This window comes from Schistocerca americana, chromosome 2 (genome assembly GCF_021461395.2).
Source record: "Schistocerca americana isolate TAMUIC-IGC-003095 chromosome 2, iqSchAmer2.1, whole genome shotgun sequence".
Lineage (NCBI taxonomy): Eukaryota > Metazoa > Arthropoda > Insecta > Orthoptera > Acrididae > Schistocerca > Schistocerca americana.
Genome location: NC_060120.1, coordinates 1014427120 through 1014440156, shown reverse-complemented (window position 1 = coordinate 1014440156; position 13037 = coordinate 1014427120). Strand labels below are relative to the sequence as shown.

Genomic DNA, 13037 nt, shown 5'->3' with positions numbered 1-13037 from the left:
CTTCGATCCGCATGTCTTCATATGTTATACATGCTGGATGGAAATCTGTTACAGATTGTGGGTCATTTCACAGTTTAATAATAGCTAATTAGCTTTAAATCATTTACTAAGGTTAGTGAAAATTTGATTAGCAGCTATTTCTAAATCTATACTTGACTTGCTCCTTATTGCGATGTTTATATCATCTACAAACGAAACAAACTTAGCATCTGGCAATGTAACAGTCGACAGGTCATTAAATACAAGAGAAAAAGCAACTGACCCAAGATGGAACTTTGAGGAACACCACATTACTTAATTCCCAATTAGATGACGACTGACATTACTGCAGAGATATTTCGCAACGACGCCCTTTGTTTCCTGTTAGTTAGATAAGACTCAAACCATTTTGCAGCATTACCAGTCACGCTAATTTACTTAACATAAGGCTGTGATTCACACAGTCAAAGGCTTTTGACAGGTCACAGAAAATGGTAGTAGCCTCTAATTTATTAGCTAATGAATTGCGTATATTCTCACTGTAACTCGGACAGTATATTGTTTGCAGTCAGATGCTTAAGGAGGCGTTTGAACACAGCCTTTTCATTTTTTTTGAAAAAGCCGGCAAAAGTCGATAGTTCGATAGTATGTCTTTATCCCCCTTCTTGTAAGGAGGATCCTTAGAAATGGAGCACAAGTTCGAACTGTGTCAAGGATGTTGAGGGAAATCGGCCGTGCCCTTTTCAAAGGAACCATCTCGGCGGATTAACGACCGTTGCACTGATATACCGGCCAGCCTGAGATTTTTAGACGGCTTTTCGCGCTTATTTAGAAAAACTGGGATGATTCCAATGTGCGCGTCATAAAATACGATACAGAAGCTGTTAAAATACCATGATACAGGGCAATTTTACACTGTTCACAGATACAAAGGGCATCCGGTCACAAAATTAAAATAATATACGTTTGTCAAATCACGAAAAGAGCATAAAAAGTCAGACGGGTAAATACTAAAAAAGAAAGAGAAAGAGAGAGAGAGAGGGGGGGACGACGACTTATATTAGCGAGCTATTATTTACAATACATTCTAACTTCAGCTGTATATGCCCTGTGGTTAAACTTAAACTTGACAGTTCCGACTGCTGCAGTGCCGGCTGTATACATCGCAGGGTACTGGAACATTTGATTTTCATTAAGGAGCGAGCTGAAAATAGTATTTCCACCGTCTGCCACCAGGTGAAAATATGGCGCTGTAAGTAGTCGGAATGTGAAATATTTCCTGTTTTGACGTCAATTGTTGTTTGTCTCTAGGCGGCATATGTTGACTTCTTTTGTGAAGTGACTCTTGGGTTAAATGGTTAAGAAGGTCGAACTTATTCGTAATAAAATCAATGATTATCAAAAAGAAATACCGTGCGCTGCTGGTGAAGCTGTTTTATGAGGACGGCAGAAGCTGCAGTGCTGCAATGCAGAAGGGAGAGGCAGGCGGTCCATTCCTATGGCAGTTGTTGATAAAGTTGCTGTAGCTATAGCCGACCGTACAACACGTGTCTCAGATTCTCCAGCCAGTGATTGAGGTGGGTCTTGGCAGTTGTCTCTCTCCTGTTCAACGTTTCAAAAGATTTTGCAGAACATTGGTATCCCTACAAGATGTGCTCCAAGTGAAGCCCTATGGTAGACTACTCCGCCGTCACTTTTCCCTTCTTTTTTGGCACTCATGGACGGACGAGGCACATTTTATTCTGTACGGTGCCGTAAATGCACAGAACTGTTGCATAAGGGGTTCTTCTACGCCCACGTGTTGTGCTGGAACATCCACTGCACACTGGAAATGTGACTGGACTGTGTGGTGTGGTTTCACCAGCTAATTCGTTCTCGGTCCGTTTTTCTTCGGGGAGATGACACCTCGCGGGCCTGTTGGGTGTCAGTTACATTTGTACGTTATCTGTATCCCTTTCTACTACAAGTGATTCCAAACTTGCAAGAACGCAACTGTGTCCACACTATTACTTTCATGCAAGAGAGGGCGACAGATGTCGCATGCCAGGTGAAAGTTTTGCTTTAGTATCGAGCTCATGATCTCTAGGTGACTTCAGGATGTGTGTGGCCTTCCAGGTCCCCCGTCCTGAATCCACGCAACTACTGGTTGTGAGTGAGTTTCTTTGTTTGTTTGTTTTTTGGGGTGGGGGGGGGGGGGGGAGGAGACCAGACAGCGAGGTCATCGATCTCATGGGATTAGGGAAGAACGGGGAAGGAAGTCGGCCGTGACCATTCAAAGGAACCATCGCGGCATTTGCCTGGAGCGATTTAGGGAAATCACGGAAAACCTAAATCAGGATGGCCGGACGCGGGATTGAAACGCCGTCCTCCCGAATGCCAGTCCAGTGTGCTCACTGCGCCATCTCACTCGGTGTGTGGGTGAGACTGGAGGATCGAATCTACCACGGATGTAACAGGCCTCTTTCTCAGCCGAAGGATACCACACGAAGAGTATCGCTCTAATTACCGCGAATATACCGCAACCAAGTGTCGACCACACCTTGTTACAGGGTGTAGCATATTACTGAGTCGGGAGAGCATACTCAACACTTGCTATGACTTGTGACCATACACTAATAAACTAGAATCAGCGTTACCATTTGTTTGATCGTACCTCATTTTTACTGCAATCACACAAAATTCTAGCTGCATAAAGCGCCATGTTTTCACCTGCTGACAGAAAGTGGAACTGCTGTGTTATAGCATTCTCAGCGGGGGTACGTAATAATTAACACATCTATAGTGTTACAGTGTGCTACGATGTACATAGCCGGCACTAGAGCACTCGGAACGGCTTCAGTTTAATTATACCCACACCGTGTAAATTGAAATCGGTGATAAGCTGTTGTGGGCGTCTCTTTTGTTCACCTACAGCAACTACAGAATCTGTAATCAATGTGAACACAGAATACTCGGAAATATCCATTACAAACTTCAGGCACTTGTAGAGTAAGTACATGATACATTAAACAGGTACCTTTGTCGGGAAACTATCGATTCCATGCTATAGCCGTTTGAAAACATGCTTGCTAGGTAGGTATGCAATAAGGTAGTCATGGTAGGGGATGCTTACGTCGGATTGGCTGATGTCGTGTGCTATCTGTCCCACCTCTCTAACCTGGTTTGTGCGTCATTCACGTATCTGTGAGTGTTAGAGCAACGTGCCTTTTCGCCACAATTACGCGAACGGCTTCGAGAAAGGGGTACTTCACCGACAGCAGGTGTGGCCGTAGTGCTCCAAGGAGACGACTCGTACAAGAAATGGAAGAGGCCGTACTGGGTTATGTTGAAGAGAACCCGTCAGCTAGTACTCGAGCAGATGCGTGAGGCGTGGGCGTGGTATGGAGTGTTGGAGGTGGTATGGATGTAGTCCACAACATACTAGACGGCACGTTCTCCTCGACATGATTCAGTATGGCTTACTCCAGATCGGATGTGCGGGATCTCCTTGGAGAACCATTGTCACGCGTGACCCTTTCTTGAAGCCGTTGCGTAATTGCGGTGAAACGGTTATGCGATGGAGTCATACGTTGTGCATGACGATCTTGATAAAGGCTACAAGCAGCTCTTCCATTACAGTGAGCTACACCATTCCGAAGAGTCACAACGGTGTACTCTGCAAAGGAGTACTCAACCGTGTTGCTCTAACACTGACAGACACTTGAATGAGCCTTCAACCAGGTCTGAGAGGTAGGACAGACGTCAAATGACACCAGCAGATCCGAAGTAAGCGCCTCCCACAATGACCACCCTGTTGTAAACCTACCAAGCAAACATGTTTTCAGCACGGAAACGGTACGTTTACGGACGTGGGTTCGTATTAAAAGTATTATGTACTCCCCTCCCCTCTACAAGTTCTAAAAGTCTGTAATGGGAAATTCCGAACACTGCATTATGTGTGATGAAACGCCCGCTAAACATGCTGGGCAGAGCAGGTGATTAGGATTTTGGAAAGGGCAAAATAAGGCTGGGGTAAGTTTCACCTTACGTTGTAATTTAATAACACATTTACAACCAAAGCCGCACATAACCGAACTTTTACAAAGGCTGAAAGCCCCCAAACAAGAAATCTTAAAAAATCAACAATGTAGATTCAAAGTGACGGAAAACAGGCAGTTACAATTACAAATAGTATACATGACCGCTAGGCTGAAAGCCTCAAGGCAAGGGTGGATAGACAAACATAAACAAGATGCAATGCAAACGGCTGAAGGCCCACAATAAAATTTTCAAGATTTTAAAATAAATTACCATAACCTTTCAAGGGCAGAAGGCCGCAATGTTTAAGCTTGAAAGGTAATTTTAAGAATAAGTTTCCAAAGCTGAAGGCCCACAATTAATTTTCCAAAATTTTAAAATAATATAACCGTAAACCTTAAGTTTTAAGTAACTCAAACCTGACTAAAAGAAAAGACCACACAACGGCAATAACGTTTCAGCAAATATCCACTTGCCAGAATTCAAACTTACTTACACAAAACATCGGCTGTGATAGATTACAAAGAGACAGTTAAACACCGGTGAGAAAGACAGTGAAGACAACAGCACTCAGAAGCCTCCAGGGGGTCGGTCTGCCCTCGTTCACTTAGGTGAGATAGGTGGTGAGCCCAACTACACGTGATCCGTCGGAACCTAACCAAGGGACAGCCACGGAACGACCGACAAACGACTTGCTTGCCACCAATGGTACATGAGAATTCAAAAAACACCAAAATGTTACGGGCGTCATTATCCACAATCAACTATGTGTATTTATTAAGTTGTCAAAACTACACACCGTGTTGGACAGCGACAACAGGTGAGGAAAAGACACTGCCTGAAATTACGTTAGTGGCCGGGGCAGGTGTCGGAACAGTAACGGCCACAAGACAGAAAATTTTGCTGGTGCATTTGAATTGTAGTCAACCAATATACAGGGTTATTACAAATGATTGAAGCGATTTCACAGCTCTACAATAACTTTATCATTTGAGATATTTTCACAATGCTTTGCACACACATACAAAAACTCAAAAAGTTTTTTTAGGCATTCACAAATGTTCGATATGTGCTCGTTTAGTGATTCGGCAGACATCAAGCCGATAATCAAGTTCCTCCCACACTTGGCGCAGCATGTCCCCATCAATGAGTTCGAAAGCATCGTTGATGCGAGCTCGCAGTTCTGGCACGTTTCTTGGTAGAGGAGGTTTTGAACACTGAATCTTTCAACCCCACAGAAAGAAATCGCATGGGGTTAAGTCGGGACAGCGTGGAGGCCATGACATGAATTGCTGATCATGATCTCCACCACGACCGATCCATCGGTTTTCCACTCTCCTGTTTAAGAAATGCCGAACATCATGATGGAAGTGCGGTGGAGCACCATCCTGTTGAAAGATGAAGTCGGCGCTGTCGGTCTCCAGTTGTGGCATGAGCCAATTTTCCGCGGGCTACGCGTGAAACTTTGCCCGCACGCGTTCAACCGTTTCTTCGCTCACTGCAGGCCGACCCGTTGATTTCCCCTTACAGAGGCATCCAGAAGCTTTAAACTGCGCATACCATCGCCGAATGGAGTTAGCAGTGTGAAGTGTCGTTGCACTGTTATGACTGACTGATGTGAGTGCATTTCAAGCACGACATACGCTTTCTCGGCTCCAGTCGCTATTTTGTCTCACTGTGCTCTCGAGCGCTCTGACGGCGGAAACCTGAAGTGCGGCTTCAGCCGAACAAAACTTTATGAGTTTTTCTACGTATCTGTAGTGTGTCGTGACCATATGTCAATGAATGGAGCTACAGTGAATTTATGAAATCGCTTCAATCATTTATAATAGCCCTGTAGTTAATTCCACCGTATGGCTGCTAAATTTCAGCAATACAAACACTCGGTGTTGGTCAAAGGAAAACCTCCTCAACAGCGAACCACCGAAAAGAATCACACAACATGAATGGACGTGGCTTGGGTACTTCAAACCACTCAACTTTGACGTCCTGGGTCGTAAACCACGAAGCTCGTAGCTATCAGACAGCTCCACACACGCTCCGACACTGCACTAGGACCCCCAGCAGACCAAGCCGACTGCACCGCGCAGAGATATCTTCCCTGGCCTACAGCAACCGACCGATTCACGCAGACCCCCTAGCCGGAAATAACGGCAACTACACGTACAACCTGATAAACACTTGCACGAAGACATGAACGATACCCAACAGTAACCAAGCACACACGAAGACAAATCGGGAGTCGATGAACACACATACACACACACACACACACACACACACACACACACACACACACACACACACACACACACACGCACACACACAACTGACTAATGAACGATCGGCGAGCCAAGACGCGTGCTCCGGTAGGTAGACCGACCGACGATCCACCAAGACCGTAGCCCGGGTGAAGTGGTGCGTGGCAGCAATGGTCGGGAGAGCCATGTCAATGCAGACCGCGACTACACTAGTGCCGCATTGCAACTCCCCGACTGGCAGGTCAGGACTGCGCTCCAGACCCGTTCCAACTGACTGGCAGCCCGAGCTCGCGACCGGAAATCGCTTACGACAGACAACGACCGGGAAGTAATAGCAGTCGAGCAAAGATACTACGAGAGGGGATATATCAATCCGCGCTGCTATCGCCGGCCATAGTCAGACAAAGCAGCTACTCAGTGAGAGCAGTAATTTAAGTTGACGTAGTGAGGGGGAAGTACGTTAAAAACAGGGTGTAAAATACATGATGTCGGGAACACGAGCCACACACGGCTCATGCGGGGTCAATGCAGATAACGTACCCACAGTTCTGTACTCTCTCGTGTTTTTGTGTGCGAAACGGACTGTGACGTAGAGTTAACTATGTTGATGGAGAGCATTGTCGGTCAGTGGGGATAGCCTGTATGGCATGACTACGTTTCCTGCGTACGGCTGTGATGGCAGCACTTGTCCCGTTGCGCAGGTGGCCGTGTGGCTGCGGTACAACGTGAACGAGGGCCTGTACGAGTACGTGCTGCGCGTGGTGCTGCTGCACCGCGACGACACCAAGGACCTGCTGCTGCCGCCGCCGTACGAGGTGCTGCCGCAGTTCTTCGTCTCCGCAGACGTCCTGCAGGAGGCCTACGACGCCTGCCTCAGAGGTACAGTGCGCCCTCGCGCGCTGTTCCGCATTTGATTCCAAATAGCCTTCCCGCGAAACGGCAGCCAGTTTGCAATCAGGAGCTAATATAATGTGGATGAACTCTGTTCAGTGAGGACTGCTATCCCGTATGTCCACTGACTCTGCATTGGCTGCCTCCTACGCTCTGCTAACGCCATGAAGTAAGAAAACAGCAGTCATTCCTTTCTTCTCTCTCTCTCTCTCTCTATTCTTTTAGTCGGTTCCGACTCTTCGTGACCCCATGAACAAAATCACGCCACTTTACCCTGTCTTGCACTTTCTCCCGTAGACCTTCCAGGTTGGAACACATTGCTTCTGTGATGCCATCGATCCATCTCATCCTCTGACGTCCTCTTCTTCTAGTTCCTTCAATCTTCCCCAGCATTAATGTTTTTTCCAGCGAGGCATGCCTTCGCATTGTGTGTCCAAAGTAGGTCAGCTTTTGTTTTAACATTAGACCTTCCAGGGAGAAGTCTGGTTTTATTTGCTCCAATATTGATCTGTTGGTTCTCTTTGCAGTCCATGCAACTCTAAGAAGTTTCCTCCGACACCACAATTCGAAGGAGTAAATTCTTCGCCGTTCAGCCTTTATAATGGTCCAGGTCTCACATCTATACATCACAACTGGAAAGACCATAGCCCTCACAGTACGGATCTTTGTTGCTAGTGTTATATCTCTGGACCTTATAACCTTGTCAAGGTTTGACATCGCCTGTCTATCGAGCAACAGGCGTCTCCGGATTTCATGGCTGCAGTCGCCATCAGCAGAGATCTGGAAACCGAGATAACTGAATGTGGTCACTACCTCCATTGTTTCTCCTGCTATATCCCACGAATTGGTAGGTGTAGTTGCCATAATTTTCGTTTTCTTCACATTCAGCATAAGACCGGCCTTTTCACTTTCGTCTTTCACCTTCAGTAAGAGTGTTCTCAATTCTTCTTCACTTTCTGCCAACAGGATCGTATCAACCGCGTACCTGAGGTTGTTTACATTTATTCCATCTATTTTAATTCCTATTTCTTCTTCATCTAGCTTTATTTAAACCTACATGTAGAGATTATTAGCACAGGTGCAAAAAAATAGCTGCTTATACGAGGGTCACTCCAAAAGAAATGCACACTCTTTTTGTAAAAATACAGTTTTCATTCAGCATGTGTGGAAGTTTTTCAGTGTGTAGATACATCCTTCCCGCTTGTTTTCAAACTTAGTTCAACGTGTTCCCGTGAGTGGCGCCGTCACAGCATGTCTTCAAGATGGCTGCTACACTTGTCGTTCGTCAGGAGCAACGTGCTGTCATAGAATTCCTGTGCTGTGAAAACGAGACACTGGGAAACGTGCACAAGAGGTTGAAAAAGGTGTATGGAGATGCTGCTGTCGATCGAAGTACAGTTAGTCGGTGGGCAAGAAGGTTACTTGATGAAAGCGAGCACGGCAATATTGAGGACTGCCCTCGCAGCGGCAGGCCTCGTACTGCACACATTCCAGACAATGAGCACAGAGTTAACGAAATGGTGACTGCCCACAGACGCATCACAGTGAACGAATTCTCACGCTACGTTGGAATAGGGGAAGGAAGTGTTTGCAGAGTACCGAAAGTGTTGGCGTTAAAAATGTTTTGTGCCAGGTGGCTTCCCAGGATGTTGACAGTGGCTCACAAAGAAACAAGAAAAACGGTTTGCAGCGAACAGTACGAGAATGGTGGAGATGAATTTCATGGAAGAATTGTGACAGGTGACCATTTTTCACCAGAGACGAAGAGGCAATCAATGGACTCCCAGCGTGCAAATTCACCCAAGAAAAAAAAATTCAAAATCACACCTTCTGCTGGAAAAGTTATGGTTACGGTTTTTCTATTCCGAAGGATTGTTGCTTGTGGACAGTATGCCAAGTGGAACCACCATAAATTCTGATGAGTATGTGACGACACTGAAGAGACATCAAGCTCGACTGAGTCGTGTTCGACTAAATCGGCAAAAGCAGGATGTTTTGCTGTTGCACGACAATGCATGGCCACATGTCAGTCAAAAAACTATGGAAGCGATCACAAAACTCGGATGGATAACTCTGAAACATACGCCGTGCAGTCCTGACCTGGCTCCATGTGACTATCATCTATTTCGGAAACTGAAAGACTCTCTTCGTGGAAGAAGGTTTGAAGATGATGACTCCCTTGTGCACGCTGCCAAACAGTGAATCCAACAGGTTGGTTCAGAATTTTACTGTGCGGGTATACAGGCGCTGGTTACAAGATGGCGTAAGGCAGTTGAGAGGGATGCAAATTATGCGGAGAATTGAAAATATTGTTCCTAAAGGATGTACCTACACACTGTAAAACTTTCAAACATGTAGAATAAAATATGGATTTAAAAAAAAATAGTGTACATTTCCTTTGGAGTGACCCTCGTAACAAGTAATCTTTACTCACCTCATACTGTTTCGGTCTTTATCCCTATTGTCAAGTACTTGCGATTACAATTTTGGTGATTTATTTTAAACTGGCTATAATGTACTCACGTCTGTAGTGATGTGACGTCCATATTACGTCGTTAGTTAACTGTCACTCTTTTAATAATGTGGTAAATGATGTAAATATATTCAAAATGAAATGTTAATTATGGTGTGACAGTAGTTTAACAGTTCCACTCTTACGACGCTATATGTTTACAAACATTCTGCAGATGAACAGGGATATTATTTTAACAACGAAAATCTGTTACGACTCTCTTCTGTTGTTGCATATGTTACTTCCAGTTTATCCAGTTTCGCCTCCTAAAAGTTCAAGAAAATATTTGAGGTAGCACTTGAGTCTAAATTCTGTATGTTCGTTTAATATTTCTTGTCAATATTTTGTCGTGTATATATAGATTTCTAATTGTTCAAGAATGTTCATTGCAAAACGTTTTGGTATTCTGTGCTTAATCTGGAATGTATTTTTGATCGTTTCTGCAGTTATAAGACAGTTAACTAACAACGTAATATGGACATCACATCAATATAAACGTGAGTACAATACAGCTACTTCAGTATAAATGACATCCACATTGATATGCGTTCTCAACGAAATCGTAATCGCAGATACATGACACTAGCAATAAAGGCCGAAACAGTCCGTCGTGAATAAAGATTTCTTATTAGAAGCAACTGTTTGGTACATCTGTTCTAATAATCGAGTCGTTATCAGACATATATTATGCTGCTGGCCTTAAAGAAGAAAAACTGTTGACTACATATAGATGATTGCGCTTCGTCGTTCATCATCTTTTGGATCGTCTAATGTTACTCCAACTGCATATCTGGCTAAAATACTTCTCATTACGAGAGATTCGTTGTAGTACGAAAGCGACGTAATTTTTTCAGGGGAATACTTAGCTTTGAACCTGCTGAATCTCATCCATCAATAATGTCCATTAGGGACTGCATATTATAAATTTGCCTGGATTTTGGACGTGATGAAAACATGGATGTTAAAAATAATATTTTTCAACAAACTCATTAATCATTTTAACTACAGATGTATTTTTCGTAAGTATTTACAAAGATATTAATACTAAACTGTTTTCTACCAAAATGATTGACAAAACAACAACTAGTACAGACTCTGCGTCATTACATTGGGCAAAATACGACTGGCTCCAAGTGCTTTGCACCGCTCAGTACATAATTTATCTTAACAATGTACGTTCTTTGGCCTATTGTGCACAGAGAAGTTAATGATTTACAACAAACTGATAGTACTGTTTTAAACACAATAAATGATGATTCAGCCTGAATACATTTCTAAATGTTGTTCTTTTAACTTTTGTATGGAAATATCTTTCTGAAGTTACAAAAACAGTTCCTATTGTAAAATCATTAATTACATCTTCATTTCATGTTGAATTTCAGTCCTAAAATTAACTGACGTACAGTACAAATGCCAAAGAGGAATTTTAGGTTAATGTTCTGTATGATAATTTCCTAGTATCAGAATGACTGAAAATGAATAGTGTTTACATCAGAATGTTCGAGAATCGTTAGAAAAGAAGTTAATTACAACTGATCTAATGGGGTTTTCGTTACTAACATGACACATGACTGATGACCACAGAAGTTAAGTTCCATTGTGCTCAGAGCCATTTGAACCAATATACAAGCTGCTAAACTTTTAGTGGTATCCAAGCATTCATTAATTACACTATAACTAGCCCTATTGCAACCGCCATTATAACATAATGTCGAATGTGAGAGACAGAACTTCATGAGTATTAATTAAAAGTTTTGCGAATGAGATAAAGTAAGGGACCTCATTTGTGATGCCGAGAGACGTTGGATGTTATTTTAATTTGCTTTGCACATGAGTAGAGGTAGTCAATCTCGTTTACCTACTGCCCATTTTTGTATCTCTGTTAACAGAAAACTTTCCAACCGCCTACTGGTTCCACAGTAATGGCGATTTATAAAATAGGGAAGCAACTTTACTTTAAAAATTTATAAAGCAGAGTCACAGCAAATGAAACCATGTAATAGTAATTACTTACCCAGTACTCAGTGTCAAACTTTTTTGAAAACCTATTGAAAATGTTCTTAAAATGTCAACTGCTTACCGCCAACCATAAAAGCTGGAACGCCTAATAATGGGCGGTACAGACCGGGTTGACTAACACTGATGTAAACCAGTGCAGCAAAATGGGTTTTATTCTGCCATTAATCATACGTATACTTGCATCTACATTGCCTTAATTGCGTACAAAACTTCTAGATTTACGTTGCACAGCATAACGACAAAAACGATAAGCCTCTTTTTTTTTCAGCCTCTTGTAGGGACGGAAAATGAAAGAGAAGTGAGTATTCGAAATTGCTTATGTACAAATACTTCATTTCTGTAGTAAATGTTTTTCAACACAAGCACAAATCTTCTAATAATAGGGTACCAAACCCTATCCCTAGAGCAAAATAAAAAAAAAAGTCTCCGATATTTTCATCCAGACACATCGTCACAAAACCCTAAAATTTCCTTTTATGTGCTTGAGATTCACCCTACTCGTTTAGCCTTTGACTTCTACCATTCAGACTACCATTATATCCATCCCATACGCCTCTGAACTTGTTTCATCGACACACACAGAGCTGTTGAGAAATAGGTATGCACTTACATCACTCGTAACTATCTTGATCATAATCAAGAGTCTCATCATCATTTCCTCTTCCAAAGTCAGTCTTCACATCACCATCGCCTTACCATAAGTCAATTTTCACATCAAGATTATATTTTTAATTTAAGAATTCATTTATCTCTTCATTTTTATCATTTCTACCAAGGTTTCAAAAGTGTTTGTATACATAATTTTCCATGTGTCTTACATTGCTCCACATGTAAGCCTCTTTTCTTTCCTTTGTTGAGGGAACTCTGTATGACAGACGGTGTGGAATCGTCCAGTTCTTCGTTTTGATAGCTGTCATACATGACCAGTATGTGAATGAATGGGGTTGTGTATTACGCTCCTTATTTCGTATATTATGTGTCTATTTTCTTCTGTTCCCCCGTATCATGTGTTTATTTCTTCTCAAACTTTCATATTCATTGTTCTGGAATAGATTTTAAATTCTTCCTCATAATTCCTTATTAGATCCTTTAAGTCCTCTGTTCGTATTCTTGACTTTCATGCTCATCTTCTGTGACGCGTATACAATCTCTGGCCCTACAAGTGTCTGGCAATGTACTAGTTAAGTCCTCAACTAATAATACTCTCATATTACAGAGGGTGAAACAAATTCGCACGCCACCGTGCGATTCCTTACATACCAACAGTGCAAAAAAGTATGTAACAAAATTTCGTCCTGCGTGTATTTTCGGTTAACAGCAACGATAACAGCGTCTCTTGTGCGTCCATTCTATACATA

General features: G+C 42.9%; 1 protein-coding gene across 1 annotated transcript in view; it reads left to right on the top strand.

Annotated features, from left to right (window-relative positions):
- The window catches only part of LOC124596364 (allergen Cr-PI-like), a 127058-nt gene that overhangs the window by 19241 nt on the left and 94780 nt on the right, over nucleotides 1–13037 (top strand). Inside the window, exon 4 of the mRNA XM_047135471.1 lies at nucleotides 6959–7136. Within this exon, the coding sequence (XP_046991427.1) occupies nucleotides 6959–7136 (178 nt within the window). The remainder of the gene's footprint in view (nucleotides 1–6958; nucleotides 7137–13037) is intronic.